At 43.6% G+C, this 17069-nt stretch overlaps 2 protein-coding genes across 2 annotated transcripts; both read right to left on the bottom strand.

Moving 5' to 3' along the window:
* Positions 1 to 245: 245 nt before the first annotated feature.
* LOC124666079 (thioredoxin H-type-like) lies at positions 246 to 1423 on the bottom strand. Its single transcript, XM_047203427.1, has 3 exons — positions 1252 to 1423; positions 1037 to 1128; positions 246 to 892 (listed from the first exon to the last, which is right to left on the bottom strand). Exons 1-3 carry the CDS (start codon positions 1268 to 1270, stop codon positions 638 to 640), a joined length of 366 nt encoding a protein of 121 aa, XP_047059383.1. The 5' UTR covers positions 1271 to 1423; the 3' UTR covers positions 246 to 637.
* A 6484-nt stretch (positions 1424 to 7907) lies between these two features.
* On the bottom strand, positions 7908 to 16411 carry LOC124667808 (villin-2-like). Its single transcript, XM_047205052.1, has 23 exons — positions 16285 to 16411; positions 16037 to 16136; positions 15870 to 15938; positions 15556 to 15792; positions 15285 to 15462; positions 15063 to 15195; positions 14121 to 14280; positions 13878 to 14034; positions 13697 to 13800; positions 13432 to 13590; positions 12623 to 12691; positions 12475 to 12543; positions 12201 to 12338; positions 11842 to 11970; positions 10632 to 10782; positions 10466 to 10476; positions 10246 to 10386; positions 10037 to 10162; positions 9735 to 9791; positions 9475 to 9573; positions 9112 to 9403; positions 8505 to 8770; positions 7908 to 8397 (listed from the first exon to the last, which is right to left on the bottom strand). The coding sequence occupies exons 1-23, from the start codon at positions 16335 to 16337 to the stop codon at positions 8284 to 8286; spliced, it is 3012 nt and encodes a 1003-aa protein (XP_047061008.1). The 5' UTR covers positions 16338 to 16411; the 3' UTR covers positions 7908 to 8283.
* Positions 16412 to 17069: the final 658 nt, after the last annotated feature.

Below are 17069 nucleotides of genomic sequence, written 5' to 3'. Positions count from 1 at the left end.
CGCCACGACAGCGGGCTTGCCATCTTCCCTAGTTCCTCGCCCGCTGTTGCCTGCAGCTCCATCTCCCTCCAGCGCCTCTTGCTCCACCGCACTATGGCGGCCACGGTGACTCTCACCAAGCTCAGGAGCCAGAGCACCACCCCGCTGCCGCCACCAGAGCTCCCTCACCGTCTAGCCGCACAGCAACACCGTAGTGCCCCGTGCCGTGCAAGCGAACAATCAAGCTCAAGATTTCCGGTCCCAAGTGAATAATCAAGGTGCAAAGCACTTTCCAGATTGCTTATATGTGCGACGTACTGGGACAACGGTGACATCGCCTCAGAGATGCCGCGATCGATGGCCAACCTTCATAGCCTCAAGCTAGCTGTTGTAACACAACTCCGAGGGAGTAAGTGAAATATTTTGCTAGTGTCCTTTTTTTTCTTATAGCTGACCCTACTTCACACTTTACGGTTCCATGTAGAACAAGGACAGTCTATGTACCATACAATTGCATGTGGAACAGTGGTACTATTAGTCTATTACACTCATGCAGACCATTATATATGTAGCTAGCTAATTCAATCAGTCTTGTTGTTCACCATCTAATGGTTGGTCATAATTATTTGTACGTGGATGAATCCACGCATGTTATGGATCATATTCTGGCCTTGATGGCGGTGTTGAGCTCGTCCACCTTGGCGCCAACGACCCTGCCCTTGACGACGCCGCCCTTGATCAGCAAGAAGGTCGGCAGCGCTTCCACTTGGTACTGCTCCACAATATCTCTGAACTTGTCGATGTCGACCCGCAAGAACACGGCCTCCTTCCTCTTAGCCACGGCCAAGTCCCAGAAGGGTCTCATCATCACCTTGCATGGCTCGTTCCAGCTCGCCCAGAACATGAGCACCACCTTCAGTTTCCCATCAAACATATACGCGATCCATTTTCACAAATTAGAGCTTCATCACAATATTTCAGAGAAACTTAAGAATGACTAGCTTTTTTTTTCTTCGAACAGGAGGATGAGACACCGGGTCTCTACATCGGCACGTACCGGATGCGGTGTCTCCAGAGCTGTAGCTACATCTTGAGACTTGGTAACGATGTAATACACCCGATAATATCCGGGTCTGTTGTACGTGAACACTAGGGCAGAACACAAAATTAATTACCAGTCAGCAAAAAAATTTGAAAACAGTACTTCATCATGTAAATGGCTACCAAGCAAATTAACAGAGGGAGGGGGAATTAAGGACGTAGTAGGCATACCATCGGTGGTCAATGACATGCTGCTGCCTTGCCTGCTTTGCTTTCACGCCGTGTGGGAAATTAAAAGGCAGGCAGGGTGCTATGATGGCAATATATACCTGTAGCTGAGGCCTCCTTGGATGGGAAGGAATAGGTACTGAAACCTGGCGACGAGTGCAAACTCGAACTTGGCTAGACCGAAAGAGTAAGAGAATATATATTAGGCAGGCAGTGGGCATCTTGGAAAGAGAAGCGAAGGCTGGGCAGGTCACCTCTAAAAATTATTCCAAACCCGGCCACTCCTTTAAGAAAAAGGATTCCAACTCCACTTACGCTCCTTTCATTTTCGGATTCCTTTTATGTTCTTCCTAGCTTCGTGTTTACTTGCGCCACCAACTTACTTTCAAGCATTCTTTACCTCATTTCTTGATCATATTCGCTGTCATGTTCGTAAATGGCTTATCTTAATTTTATTTATCTGAGCTTCTGTTTGCCTGCCTAAATCAAATTGATTCATATTGTTAGCCACCGGGCATGTGCAAAAGGCATGAAATGTGTCCTCTCGTTCCACCCCACAAACACAAACATCATACTCAGTTTACCTTTCTTCTTATTTTTCGAAGCAAGCTTCCAACCAAAGTCTCGTACCTTCGGAGGGGCGTGACACCCCCATAATGCCTTCCACACGACACAACAGCATTCTGGGGACCTGCTCGTGTTGTATGTCACGGTGCAAAATAGTTGTTCAACTGTTAAGTTGGTGTGCTACCCTTATTCTAATTTGGGGCTCAGCTCAGGTGCACTTTCAGAGCTCTTAAAAATAGTGACTTGGAATTCCTTGGAACTAGAATGCTAAAACTGCTCGATGCTTGGATTTGTAGCTATGCCTCCTCTGGTGCTAGGCTAACTATTCTGGATTCCTGGCTATCTAGTATCCCATCTTACTATATGTCATTGCTTCTTTCGGACTTGGACTACAAACTTGGGCCCATTTAAGAATGAAAAATGCCCTTGCTTGTAAGTAGTGGTGGAACTTAGATAATCAGAACAGTATTTGGGAAAACATCTTCAAAGCTAAGTACCTGAGAAACAAATTTGTAGTTTCTGTGGAAGCTAGACTAAGCGATTCCCCTTCCTGGAAAGCTTTGTTGCAAGAAAAGATACTTGCTTCTGTGGCACCTAGGATAGTTATCCTGAATAGTGTGTCAGTCTGATAAGATTTTGGCTAGATCCTTGGCTCAATGATACTCATATTCCTTGTAGCCCAACTTGTGTCATATTTTGTAGGCACAAGATTACACTTTTGGGTAAGTCTCAAATGTGGACTTCATATACCTTTTAGAAGAAGATTGTTACTTGATTTTCTGTTTCAATGGGAAAATATGAAGAACCTTGGTGTGCAAATCCCTAGATCTTCTATTCATGATGGTGTCATTCGGTGTTTCACTTCTAAAAGTTTGTTATCCAGTAAGTATATTTATCAAATGTTGGCAAATAATATTTCTGGAGCTCATAATAAGGGGATTTGGAAACCTAAGTTCCTTAAATAAAAATCTTCTTATGCCAACTTTTTCAAAATTCTTTCCTAACCAGATAAAATATGAGGAAAATGAACTATTCCGTAACTGGGATCTCCTAAATGATCTTTCCGTGGTAACATTAGAACTTTTGAGCAACTGTTTTCAATTGTTGTTCTGCTAAGGTGGTTTGGGGCTTTCTCACATCATCATGTCCCATGTCCCTTTCGCAGGTCATTTATATGATATACTAGGCAGGGTTGTATGAGGTGGGTGACGGTGAGAAGTACTGGACGTGCTCAGTACCGTAAATGTAAATGTAGAAGTATTTTTCATACAAGCTCAAGGGGCGAGAAGAGCAAAATAACACACCCGATACATCGAATTCTATGACCCAAAGTTAACAAACAAACAAAAACCAAGCAATCTGCAGGTACACATACGAGACGACGTACCTACAGGGTCTAGAGTAAATCAAATCTTAAGTCTCTGGCGGCATCTGAAGCTTGTCGGCCAGACTCTTTGCCCCCTTGAGGGCGAGCATAAGCCAGACAAAAGAGAGGAACTCTCCACCTTCACCCAAGCTCTTGGCATGCAGGTAGCCCCTGCACATGCTGGCGGAGTAGCAGAGCATGCCCAACCACACCCGGTACATTAGCATCCACTGCGTTGCGGGCTGCAGCTGCAACAACTCTTTCGCAATCTTGCATGCCTCTTTGATGTGGAAAACCTGGTTATTATCCTCACCATCGACCTCGACTGGCTTGTGCTTCATGCGGAGAATGCGGTCTATGTCTTGTTGGCTCAACGTGTCCTCCTTCTTCTTGTTGGACAAAAGGAATTTGTTGACTTCCTTGACGGCTTCGGAGATGAGATGTTGCCTGCTGCCAGTCAGCAGCATCTCGGGGTTGACGTTGAGCAGGTGCACCATGTAATTGGATATTGCAATTGTGCAGTCCCTGTGAAGCCGTAATGTTGGGTCCACCCACCTGTGTCGTTGTTGCGCTTCTGGCTCTTCGATTCCTGCTGCTCCTTCTTCTGCTGCTGCTTCATCTTCACCTCCATCAGGACCGGGACCACCACCTCCACCATCATCAGCTTCAACGGCAATGCTGCAGCGGTCACAAAGATCGGTGGCGATGTGCCATAGGAGGACGCTTCGGTCGAATGAGACTTTAAGCAAGCTTTTCTTTATCTCAGCGCCACAGTGCCGTTGCAGGTCCTTGCTTAGAGCCCAGTTTTTGGAGTCCTCCTCGGTAGTGGAATCATCATCGAAGATCCTGTAACTGGCAAGATCTCGGTCTCGTGCATCCACCAAATCCGTAATCACGATCTGTGTGACTTTCCCATACAGTTCACCGAATCGAGGCCTGCAAATGCAAAAGCAGTTGAAGTCTCTCAAGCCCATGCGGTCAGTGAACTTGTACATCCACCCGATGCTCTTGTCGCCTTCCCGGCGAGCCGTGTCTATGAGGTTATAGCCGGGCACCGTCTCGCACAGCGCTGGAACTCTTGTCATGGACATGAGCCGGTATAGCAGCTGGCGGATGAAGACGGCGAAGACGTCCAGCGCAGCGGTGAGGCACAGGATGATGTATGTGATCTTCACGTCGGCCCGCTTGTACGGGTGCTTGTCGCTCGTTGCGAACAGCGTGAGGGCGGCCATGTGCAGGACCGGGACCAGCAGCAGATGATAGAACAGGTAAAGAGGAGTGACAACCACCGTAGCTCGGGTGTAGATGAAGGCGAACGCATTGCGCAGCCAGCGCGGCAATGCTTTCTCGGCGACAGTGAGAGGTGGTAGAACATCCTCCACCCTGAGAGCTTTGTTTCGTGCCACCAGGTCATTGGCAGCAGCTAGCAGTGACATGTCTGAAAGCACCATCAAGACTTTGTCCGCCTCCGACAAGGCCACCGGTTTGGTCTTGTCGTCCTTCTTCCTCCCGCACCATCCTCGTCGCTGCATCATCCTTCCCGTGGTCTTCTCCGGTTGAGGCGGCAGGTTGGCTGTTAAGCGGCTGCTCAGTGTTGAGAGACTGAAGCAGCTGCTCTCCTCGAACAAGAAGAACTGGTTGATGCGCTCCGTCCACTTGGAAGGCTTCTTGGTTCCTTGCACCCAGGCCGACACCGCCGCCAGCCTCTTGATCTTAGCTCTGTTGAGAGCGAATGGCTTCTCGCTGAAGCTGGCGACCCCGACGACGAAGAGGAGAACCGCGGCCGCCAGCAGCTTCCAGTCGCTGGCGCTGGGCCAAGACTTGCAGAAGGCGTAGAGGGCGACCGCGACCTGGGACACCAGGGTCACGGTGTGCCTCGTCCACAGCTCGTTGTCCTCGATCTCGTAGCCGGTCATCTCCTTCTGCCCACCCAGGTGGATGAGGAGGATGGGAGCCCATAGGACCTCCAGGATTCTGCTCGACTGCTTCACAGCAGCAGCCTCCGCAGCGCCACACAGGTTGCTGCTGGCCCTTGCGTGGCGATTGAAGAGGGTGGCGAGCGCGTAGATGGCCAGTGCGTCGCTGCAAATGTAGGCCAGCCAGATGCATGTCCGGCAGAAATGCGGGATGGTGAACTTGCGCATGGGGGCAGCCAGAAGGAGGAACCACTGGAGGCCCAGGCTGCCGAGGACGAGGATGCGCAGCTGCCAGTCGTCCCACCATTGCAGAATCCTCCAAATATTATGCATCTCCAGCTCTTCTCCACACACACGCGCGCACCTCTGTCTCTCGCGTATCCCTATGTGTAATTGTTTACCACAACAATCACCTGCCTACTTGCATTCTTATTGTTTCTCAAAGACTGAAAGATCTAGAGAATAATGCTAAAAGATAAAGTCCACATGCCATGTACATATCAACATATGTACACGCACGGCCACCACTTCCCAGGAGCCTGGATGTGCTTTGCGTGTCCAGCAAAATGTTCTACCCAGCTACCCCATCGGCCTGGCCTTTGCGTGCTAACGTAATATTCGCGTTAATTAGCTAGGGATGACGCATGTTCTCTGCTCATTGCTTTCTTATTTCTGACTTTCGCACCAAACTCTGCATATATTGCGCACTGATGTGTGCATTCCCCACATGCAAGAACACTCAGTAATGACCATTTGATCCCAGCAGAAAAATAATTCCACCACCTCAGAAATCAGCTATTTCCACTTCTCAAATGTCCCCTTACTCCACTACTCTTCACTAACATAGAGAATGTCAGTACAGACGGTACGTATGTGTTAAAACTTCAAGCTCATCTCCATCAGTTAACCACCCATTTACCAACAAAATACTACCGGACTCAGTCGTATACTTGGTAAATACATGTTTTCCGAATGTTTTTTAGCTGACACTTGGTAAAGATGTACCTGCCAGTGCCAGTGTATTCTGCAACACTTGATAAAAATACAGTGTTGGGCAATATAAATATCAGACGTCCGTAGAGCGAGCAGGGGCAAGACCCCCATGGATCACACAGATTTGTAGTGTGACTAGTGCCAATGTGGTGATTAATTTTGCTTATTTTTGCTCTACAATATGCTCTGAACGATGTATCATATTTAATAGAAGAAAGGCCAAGACAGCCCATACATCATCAATTCACCATAGACAGCTACAACTTCACCCATACCACCCACCAAGCGACCTACAACGCACCCTCAACCAATGACCCAGGATAGAGCCTTGCACAACCTCCTTCAAATAATGATGCAGAGTTGGCGCATGAAGCTACATGACCGCATCACGTTCCAATCAAGACATCACCGATTACGGGGCAACCAAGACTGGCGCACCTTTCTAAATGAGCCACACCGACTGAAGGTGCCGACTAAGTTGCATCCGCCATGATGTACGTTGTGCCCGGGAAGCCCTAGTCCTACGCATCAACAACAACAGTGCATCAGATCGCCGGCAAACTCACTCATTGTCGTGTTGGCCTCTCTCCGGATAGCCAAGACGACATCTTCAAGATATCGATGATGCAGTGTTGCCGCCGCCGCCTGGTCCGACAAGCCCAACCTAGGGTTTCACACGGCATCGAAGTAAATGAAAGCCCGCTCGGGACCAAGACCACATCTTCGAGAAGAAAGTAGCGAGGAAATGAAAACACGATTGGGACCAAGACCACGTCTTCGGGAAGAAAAGTAGCACCCACGGAGATGACACACCTTGCAGGGATTTCACCCTTGTCGGAACCAGTTGACTTGGGTCATGGGACTTGGAACGAGGAATGAGGATGTAGTCACCGGGTTGAACCACCAATAGAGACAAGAAGCAACACCAGCCACACCATTGAAGAAGAGGGATGTTGGCCACCACCAGGCTTTGGGGTAGAAAGCAGCAACACCCCCTCACCCCATGCAGCGCGCTGGAGCAGGACTGCTACTTGGGCAACACGAATATCATGGTAGCAACTGCCTGCAATATGCAAGACATCAGCTCCAAAGCAATGGCCTCCGCGCTGTCCACCGGTTTGACGAGCTGGTGCTGGACGATCGACCACTTCGAGATGGCCAGGAGCCCTCCAGATATCATACTGAAGTGCGGATTCCAAGTGGGGTAAAGCCTGTGGTGATGCACCATGCCGGGCAATAGCGTGCCAGGCTCGTCTACCTCATGGACAGCAGTAGCATGAGCATCCTCGTGTGTACGGAGAATGGAATTCTAGACGTCTACCAGCGCCTGCTATATGCCAATCTCTACTCCTGGCCTTTCAAAACCATCGCATGTCGTTGAGGCATTCATTATTGACCAGTATCAGTTCATCTTTGCCGAATTGTTATAGAAGCATGGATTGAGCCCAATTTGGAAACAAAATTAATCTCTAAATGGACTTCAAAAGAGAAAACACCCCCGAACAACAAATCCAAAACAAAATGTGGCATTCAAAACTACATGCCCATAAATTTTGTTTACTAGCAACTTAACCACTGTATCCAAAGGTGAATATCCATTTTTCTTATACTATTTGTATCGTTTTCCAAATAATTGTGCAAAACAAACGATTTTCTTAAGGTCAAGGGCAACTTTGTATATTCAATGTAACTGAACAAATACATGACGTTTCTAATAAGCTCTAGAGACGATAAGAAATATACAGTATTTAATGTTTCTAATACAGAAAACAAAAACACTTAATAAATGGGTCTCCATCTACACGGAGGCGATAACAAATCTTCAACAGCACAACTAAATATATAGGCAACACAAATGTCCGAGGTACAGTACAAAATGACCTTCCAAAACCTAGAGTTAAGCCCATATGTATTCGTAAACAAACCAAACAACCCAAAGATAATATACACATATGCACAATCACAAAACAAGATAGAGCATATTAGGACCAATGGAAAGCACAACACAGTCCATGTACAAATGAAAGAATGGCCTACAAAAATCGCAAAACCAACTGACCCGGTAGCTGTCCACACAAAATGACCAACAATGGGGGCAGACGTACTCACGATCTTGGCAATCAATCATGAGAGATAAAAACAACCACATATGATTGATCTCATTCTGCAGGAGAACCATAAACAGTAGTTTATTCAGAAGAGATCAGTTTTCCGTTTCTGCAACTCTTGCTTCCATCCTGGCTGTTTGTAGAATGCGTCCTTGGAGATACCAAAAACAGTCTGGAATTCACTCTCCGATAAGTATGCCTAAAAAAAGCAACAACCAAGAAACATCAGCAAAAGGCTTGGCCTAACCATAGAAGATGCACAAAACCAACAAAACAACATGTCTTCCCAGTTTCTTGATAACAAACCTCTCTGCGTTTGTAGTCTATCCCACGAATTGGATTGGTAGATTTAGATATCAAGCGGTCATAGCTAAATGTTGCTTCACCAACATGCTCGGTCGTTTGTTCCTGTGCTGTCGCAGGCTCTGCTCCATCTCCCTCGGATGGCACCTCTTCTACTACAGCATCTTTCTCTTCTACTACAGCATCTTTCTCTGACTGAAATTCCGAAGACTCCCCAGCTTCAGAGCGAGGAGATGCCTCAGATGGAGTTATTACGACAACCTCAGCATCTGCAATGATTAAAGGTCTTAGATTTCAAGAACACAATACCAGCAAGTGTATAAGGGACCACTACATCTATGACTCCCTATTAATGCGGTGCACATGCTAAGCTACTCCATTGTATTATCAACTACTGAATACACAGCATTGCAGGCATGGATCCACTATTCCAATGTTCTTCGCAGACAGATGCACTAATTATCTTGGAAGACTTTGATGGAACATTTCTTAGAAACACAAATTGGAGAATCCAACAGTCAGCATGCGCCCGTTTAACAAAACAATTCATTATGTTTTTTCATTATTGTTCTCTAAAAGATAAATAATGAAAAAGAAAGTACAGCTGTACCAGTCTTTTCCGCTGTTGTGGGCGCTATTGTGGGCGCTGTTGTGGGCGTTGTTGTGGGCGCCGTTGTGCTTGTCTTGCTAGCTCGTAGATTGTCAGATGATCCAGACTGCTCAGCAGTCAGAACAGAGGACAGTGCAGCAACCGCAGCTGCTCTTTGTGAACCTTGACCTGAACGAGAAGGGAGTGGAGTTTTTGTTTTTGAGGATGGATTAAATGCATTGGATAAGGCAGCTAACGCTGAGGCACGCTGTGTGGGTCCAGAATCACCCGAGCTTGCACGCCGATCATTAGCCTGAAAAAGGATCGAGTAGTTTGTCACATCACTGATAATATTTTGGTAAGAGAAAATATTTGAAGATTTACCTGCTTCTGCTGCGAAGATGGATTAAATGCAGATGATAGAGCTGCTAATGCAGACGCCCTTTGAGTGGGTCCACCATTACCAGAGCTCCTTGATGTGCCCTGCAAAGTGATTATGATGTAAATATTGTGATAATAAAATCTCTTTCATTTGCATTTCCAACGAATTTATGAAGTTCCTATCATGAGCAATTGTTCACAAGCAAAACATAGATATATTTTAGCAATGTTTGTATCTTTAAGAACTCGAACAACAAAATTACCTCCGAGCGTAATCCAAAAAGAAGTGAAAGTTTCTTTTGGAACGAATTTCCATGAACCTGTACAAAACAAGAAACGCATTACCAGCTTGTAGCAGTGGTAAAGTAAACACCAACATGAATAGCATACGCAAGTATTAGCCAACACAGAAATATAATGACGACTGCTCTGGAAAGTAAATTAAGCCCAAAATGCAGTGCATTTCCATTTTCTATTAACTGAAGCAAAACACAACGCCACTACGAACTATTGATAAGTAAAACACGAAGAGAAGATGCCGCAGTAAAAGATCTAGAAGACATACCACAGATTTTGTGTTGTCCCAAGAGAAGTATGTCTTGAAGAAGCACGGCTCGTTTCCTTCAGAGACTTTATAAAGCGGTACATATGGAGAAAGATCTTCAATAGACATCGCGTGCTCTATGTATTTCTGGGGTAAACAGCAATCATCAGGCATCGCATAATTGTGACACAACAGCGAACAAAAACAACGAGGTCAAAGATTCAGGTCACCTGGCCAATATCGAATGCTTTAAGTTTCTCTTTTGATTCCACACACTGACCAATCCAAATAAAGACTTCACCGTGCGTATCAAGAATCATCATGTCTTCAGTCAACATGTCATCTTGAGAGAAGTTGAAGATCTCAGTAACCTGCCGAAGCACATAGAAATCACATATCCTGAACTGCTATAAGCAAGTCTATTAAGGAAATCATGGGAAAGAGAACTACCTCCAGTCTCCCTGATCAATGGTGAACCGGTTATCAAATTACCATAAATTGACCAAAACAACATAAATATAATTAGGCGACTTGTACAAAATATAGAAACTAAACTAAATGAGAAAAAGTATGTGACAGAAAAAAAATATGTGCCAGAAACTTTAGAAGAACTAACCTTTCCTAAGTGAGAAGGCATACAAATGAGGCTCTCTAACAATAGCATCTTGTGCGGTACTTTTGTTTGTATAGCTCTGTTTTCCATCAAGAGCAAACCAGAAAGCGGAACTCTCTGTTCCCTCCTTGCAATGTTTCGCTGCTACACCAGGCTGCATGATCGGATACAGAAATCTTAGAAATGGTTAACTAGGAAAGTACTAACAAACAGTTCTGGAGCAACTTCACAGCAAAATCCATAACCATGTTCGTCCAGATCCACATGATATTTTACTAACTGTGAGGTTGTCAGTGACTTGAACACAAGAATTCAATGAGCCAACCATCCATGGTAAATCCATGAATTTGATTCAGACTCACATGGCCATTCATCAAGCTACAGTAAACAGTAATCTCTACTGAACCACCTCATTTCTTTCATAAATTACCAGGGCAAGTGTCAAGAAAGAATGCGCCGACTTGTAAGATTTGAATTAAATTTAGTTATATGCTACAGCCGAGTGGCCGTATCTGAGATGTGCCACTAAGATCCCTCTTCAGGACATGGCCCTACAGCATGACTGATTTTAGGCATATTACATTGTGCATGGAGAATATGGAATGGGGTGAAGGAGGTTTGGAAAGGTATGGAGTTGGAGAAATGAAGGAAACAAGGGTAGATGTGGCCATACTAGCATAAATCAAAATATTTGAGATTAAAACAAATAGCCAACTTGCACTGCCATATCTCCAAGGAGCTACCAAGTCTGTCCATGGAGAACACTATGGAATGGGGTGGAGGAGGATTGGAAAGGTATGGGTAGTGTGGGGTGCAGAAATGAAGGAAACAGGGGTAGATGGTGCCATCCTAGCATATCCATGAAATCAACAAATTTGAGATTGAAATAAATAGCCAACTCGCTGAGACATATCTCGAAGGCAGAATGTTTTAGTAGATTTCACAACTATGACCACTTTACAGTGGCATACATCTAATTTCGCGTTCAAAAAAGTTTGGTTGAATCTTAACATGATAAAATTGTTCAATTTTCCAATTGTTCGTGTTTGTTGTCAAAAGTCAGCAATTAGCCAATTAGTAACTAGTGTTGAACAGCTGATCAGTTTCGTCTTCAACGAACTCAGGATAAAATTGTCAAAATATGAAGACATCTCCAAAGGGTGCATAGAACTTTGAAACGGTGTCTTAGATCGGTTTAAAGGTGGCCATGTACCTTTAAGAATTCAGCAACTTTTGCAGCCCACTGCTGTTGCTCATAAGTGCTAGAATTACCATGCCATGTAAACATAGCATTTCCAGATTGCAATACAAAACAATCTGTTGAGCTTAAAGATGTAGCTAGCTGTAAAATAATAACTGATTAGTTGAAGGGAAAAAATAAAATAAATATGGACGATATCAAGCAGAGTTTACAAGGACACTGCAACATCAGAGGTACACATTTATTTCTTTGGAAGAAGAAGAATGTTGATATCTCGAGAACCAGAAATCTCAGTTATACAATTCAATTCAATTAATAAAGACCCATACTCAGAATGATATCGACAAGAATAACAGGGACATAGGTGATACCGAATCAACTTGAAGCGTCTTATTGCTGTGGATTGCGGTTCCAGATATTCGAAATAGAGCTATGCCTTCAGCAGAGTAAGTCCCACTGCCCACACCCTTTTCGTCTGCGATCGTCTTGTATCCAGAACTGATTCCACCCTACATGATTTGTAAAAGAAGATACTTAGATCTCGCTGTTGAACTATATATTCCTTCTAGAATAACAGTTAAAAATAAGAATCCACTCAAGTGGGAAATTATCAAAATAAAAGGTAAATTTTAGCAAGAGTCATACCTTCAAGATAACCATGGGTTGGAAAAGAGCAACAAACTGTGGTGGTTCCTTCCCTTGATAAATACGGCCCTACAAAATCACTACTAATAAGTCAAACTCTTCTCTAACGAACAAATATATAAGGCACTTATGAAATAAACATCAGCACCATAACAGGCCTTCCTTTCAGTGAATTCCACATCGTGTTGGCTAATTCAGCTGCCACCAGTTTATCATCCTGCATAGAATACATAAAAAAAGGCTAAGGATAGATCCTGCCTCACTTTTACTAGCGCATCACAAGTCACATCATGTTAAAACCAGGAAAAAAATCATGACTGCTGAAGAATTCAGACCCTAACGACAAATCTATACTATATAAAAGGAACACATTGAGAAAGGATTAGTGGCACCCGAGAACACCAGAGCTCAGTTTTTGAAAAAATTGAAAATCATAATTTGAAGTTCCAAAAAACTCCAAATTTGTGTTTTTGTCTAGCATATAAAACGTATTTTTAAACGAAACTTGTGGCACACATACTATATATGTATATGTACATGTATACTTTTTCAGTATTTTTTGATACCCAGAAATACCATTTTCCATTTTTTGAAAAGCACTAGTGCTCAGGTGCAACAAATTTCAGCATACATACACATAAGCTATATGTTTAAAGATTTTGGCAGGCGGGGGATCCTGGCCATCTATTCAGCATATCAGATAGCTGCAGCTCATAGTCGAACCACAAACATTCAGAGTAATTGCTGCAACACATCTGTTTTATTGCAGCTTGTGTAACATTCCTAATCTAATTAGGCAACATAGGTTCGACCTGTGTACTAACTAGTTAATATAATAGCAGGCTTTATTTAAAACAAAGCATATACTACACCACGAAATAGTTATTGATAAAGAGTATCAACAATTGGGATAACATGAAGAAACAATTTGGCAGCAGCTATCAGCATGCAACTAACCGCCGTGCTATCCTTCCCAATCCAGTAGTTGAGATAATATTCTTCTTTCTTGTCGCCCGAATGATATGTATAAAGAATGATATAACAGTCTCCACTGTAAAATTTTCCACTGTCCTCTTTTGGCAGCGGGGTCTTAGCATTTCCATCAACGCACCAGACCTGAAATGCAAACAATTCATTATGTAAAGACATTTCCGTTGCTGCCTTTTATGGATAATTATTTTTAAAGTACAACTCCTAAATTAGGACACAGGATCAGCAGAACCTCAAGTTTTCCACCTCCTTCAAGCAAAGGAGGAACTTCCTCGTTTACTGGAGTGCTGCTTTTTGCAGCTCCCTTTACATCCACACCTTGTTGCTTCAGTAAAGCTAGAAGAAACACCAAAGGTCATCAGCAATAATCCAACGAACATTTTTTGTTATCCCTTAGTAGTTGAATAAACTACCTGCAACTTTTCCCCGCCCATCCTCAGCACCTGTGCTCGCTGCTACATTGCCAGCTGGCCATGATTCAAATTTTGACTTGAATGCATGACTCTCATAACCTTGAATCACTTGAGTCACTCTTGTTGTCTTTGGCCTTTTCTGACTAATGATGAATTCCTACACGAGGCAAAACCATGATAGTGTTACAAACCTGATTTGGCGACCAAAAATATGAAACAATGAGAGACTGTTTGAGAGCTCACCTCAACTGCTTTAGTGGCAGCTTTCCTATCCTCCAGCTGTGTTACCCGACCAACCCATACAAACATTTCAGCCCCACAGTCAAGTAAGAAACATCTTGTGTTCTCAAGGACTGCTTTTGTAAGAGTAATATCTTCCAACTTTAATTGACCATCATTTATACTGCAAGGAGAACAATTGATGACCTAAACAATAAAATACAGAAAAAGTAGGGAATAAACCTAAAGCAAGAATTTGCTTTCCAAGATCAATGGACAACCCATACTACAAGTAAAACAATTTGATAGGTGATCGCTTCTATGCAGAACTCCTTTTAGCGCTGAACAGTGATTCAAGGGTCTTCGCATGTGGTCAAGGTTGTTTGCCACAAAAAAAATTGAGAGAAGGGGGACACAAGCATTGCCGGCAAGCCGGCAAGGTAGGCCAGTATGCAGTTTCTCATTGTGCTGTGTTGTGGACTATTAACTGTTGTACCAATCTTTACCAATTCTAGTATGATCATGTGGTTAGTCTTGAAAAGTAGAACGATAAACTGTGTTGTACGGCACAATAATGCCAAACTAAGGTATAGTATGCGATGTGAAAAATATGTAGCAGTAGGCATTAGGGACTAGCTACAGGCATGTCTAAATGTGTGAGGTGCAACTGCAACTGACGCAACTAACAAGCTAAAATTAATCATTCAGCTGACTCGTCCAAAGGTGAATGATGATTTCAATAAAGAAATGTCGACTAGAGGCTCATATGAGTTCCTGCATTTTCGCAAAATATTTAGTAATTTATGCATGCAGTTTTTACAGTGGACTAAACGATATAATGCCATAGCCATGCCCCCTGCCAGTAGCGGCAGTATACTTTTAAATTATAATAATGGGATCTCTTATTTCATTTTGATTGGTTGCAACCAGTAACAATCAACAAAATCAGTTCAGTAAAAGAAATACCTGTAGAGCTTGGGTGCTGTTGTTTCAAGTACAACATCATCATCACTAACAATTTTTTTGCCAATTGGTGCAAAACCTCCAAAAAGAACCCAAAATTCACCAGAGTCAGATTCTGCTTGTAGTTTTCCATCATCTGACATTATTAGAGTAAAACCACATGAGCAAAGAAAAGGGTGCAGAAGTTAACAAAGATACCGATGTCAACTTCAGATTTGCCCTTACCAACAATTGCCACATCACACACACCCCCATGGTACTTCTCCTTTAAATGTTGGATCACTTCCAATGATTTAGCCCTTTCTTGGATATTGGAGTTAGCGCCATTGAATTGATAAATTTTCTTTTCAGTATCTAAGATGAATACATCATCATGGTTTAATGATGAACGTGCAAAGGGGACCTGGAAAAAGTAGGCATCATATTAATGTAGCATACAGAAATGATAAACTGAAATTGGAAAAGAATATGCAGGAAGAGGGTAAATATCCCATACCTGCTTAATTCTAATAGCTCTCTTCCCTTTGCAGATATATAACCGTGTTTCAAACTTGTCCTCTTCAGGCGTCTTGAACCCAGAGGCAAAACCACCCTCCATAGGTATAATGCAAGGTTTGAAGTATGACAGGAACTTGTCAGATTCATAGCCTTGGAGTTCCCTATACTGGACTGCGCGCCCCCCAAGTATAGAGTCGAGCTCGACCGTCTTGATTGCTGCAGTGCCAGCTTCATCCTGCACAATGGCACGTCGTCAATAGGTTGAAAATGTATTTCTGACTGACAAAGAAATTGAAGTTAACAAGTGCGCACTTGGCTTGAGTCTTTCCCAATCCAGAAGTGGATGTCATACAGATATGCACCACCCTTAGGACAGGTTGTCTAGAAAACGCAAGGAAATAGCTTAGTAAATTTTATAGCACAGAAGAATAGAAAGATCAAGGATGCATTCGAGGAACGCAAGGGGCAAAACCAATCACCTGTAAAATCACATATGAATCTCCAGAGTAAAATTTACCGTAATCAGCTTTTGGCAATTGAACAGGCTTAAAATCTTCAATTCGCCAAATTTCTGTCCCACTAAGAGATGTCAAGGGGCACGCATATATTCAAAAACAGGTACGATTCAGGTTTTCAAGCTCAAAGAACAACAAAAAATTCAATCAAAAAAAATTAACAAACTAAAACAGAAAAAGAATAACAGGCTGATAGCCGTGCGGAAGGATACACTTTTTGGCCAGCTCCCTGAAAAGCAGGATCCAGCACTTTGGCGGTTGACATTTGGAAGCAACTTTAGCAGGGGCTCCCTCTGAAGCAAAGGAAATGGCAGCTAGCGGGTCTCCACTATGCAACAAGGGCACTGAAACAGAGGAGCAGTTTGTTAAAACATTTGGAGTATAAAAGAGCAATCGTGCTACAAAAATGTGCTCTCTCTTGAATCAACACAGGAGATAAATACTGCAATCAACTGCAGATTAAAAGGAAAACTAAAGAAGTTTTGGCCCAGATGCTAAAAGAGTAGAATGCCCGTGAATCAGCATTGGACCCTCGTACAGGCAGATGCCTAGAGTAATCAGCATTGATGTGCTCTCTCTTGGACAGCAGATACGCCCATCAATGCCTAATTTTCACTGAATAAAATCATGTCCGCACGCTGTAAGAAAAGAAAAAAAAGCTGTGCTGAGATTTATGTTGGTGTGAGCATTTTTTTTGTAGGACTCCCTCCTCCAAACCCCCGCGTATTCTGGTGCCTAGCTGTTGCTAGAGTTGCTGTTCCAGATCATTGTATCTAGGTGTTGCTAGAGTTCATCCATAATGGCTGACAGTGGTCAGTTCCACTTGTTCACATGGAAAATGCAACTTGAATTGGATCGCCTGGAGCAAAGCAGGCCGTTTCTAATGGGAAAAAAGAAGTATCTAGTTATGAGGTCGAAGGTGACTGACAGTCTCTCTAAAATTCAGCAACCTAGCGTGGAAGAAAAGGGAAGGCTCCGAAGAATTAGTTTAGACGTG

Source organism: Lolium rigidum, chromosome 6 (assembly GCF_022539505.1).
Source record: "Lolium rigidum isolate FL_2022 chromosome 6, APGP_CSIRO_Lrig_0.1, whole genome shotgun sequence".
Lineage (NCBI taxonomy): Eukaryota > Viridiplantae > Streptophyta > Magnoliopsida > Poales > Poaceae > Lolium > Lolium rigidum.
Note: the sequence above shows the minus strand (reverse complement) of the source record. Positions and strands in the feature narration are given on the sequence as shown.

What these genes read in the sequence shown, in the direction of transcription:
- LOC124666079 (XM_047203427.1), bottom strand. An exon ending in CTCTGGAGACACCGCATCCG is followed by an intron (nt 893 to 1,036) that starts GTACGTGCCGAT and finishes GGGAAACTGAAG; the next exon opens with GTGGTGCTCATGTTCTGGGC.
- LOC124667808 (XM_047205052.1), bottom strand. Translation starts at nt 16,337, where the DNA reads ATGTCAACCGCCAAAGTGCTGGATCCTGCTTTTCAGGGAGCTGGCCAA. An exon ending in TGAAAGGAAGGCCTGTTATG is followed by an intron (nt 12,544 to 12,622) that starts GTGCTGATGTTT and finishes GTGATTTTGTAG; the next exon opens with GGCCGTATTTATCAAGGGAA. An exon ending in TAGACTACAAACGCAGAGAG is followed by an intron (nt 8,398 to 8,504) that starts GTTTGTTATCAA and finishes TGCTTTTTTTAG; the next exon opens with GCATACTTATCGGAGAGTGA.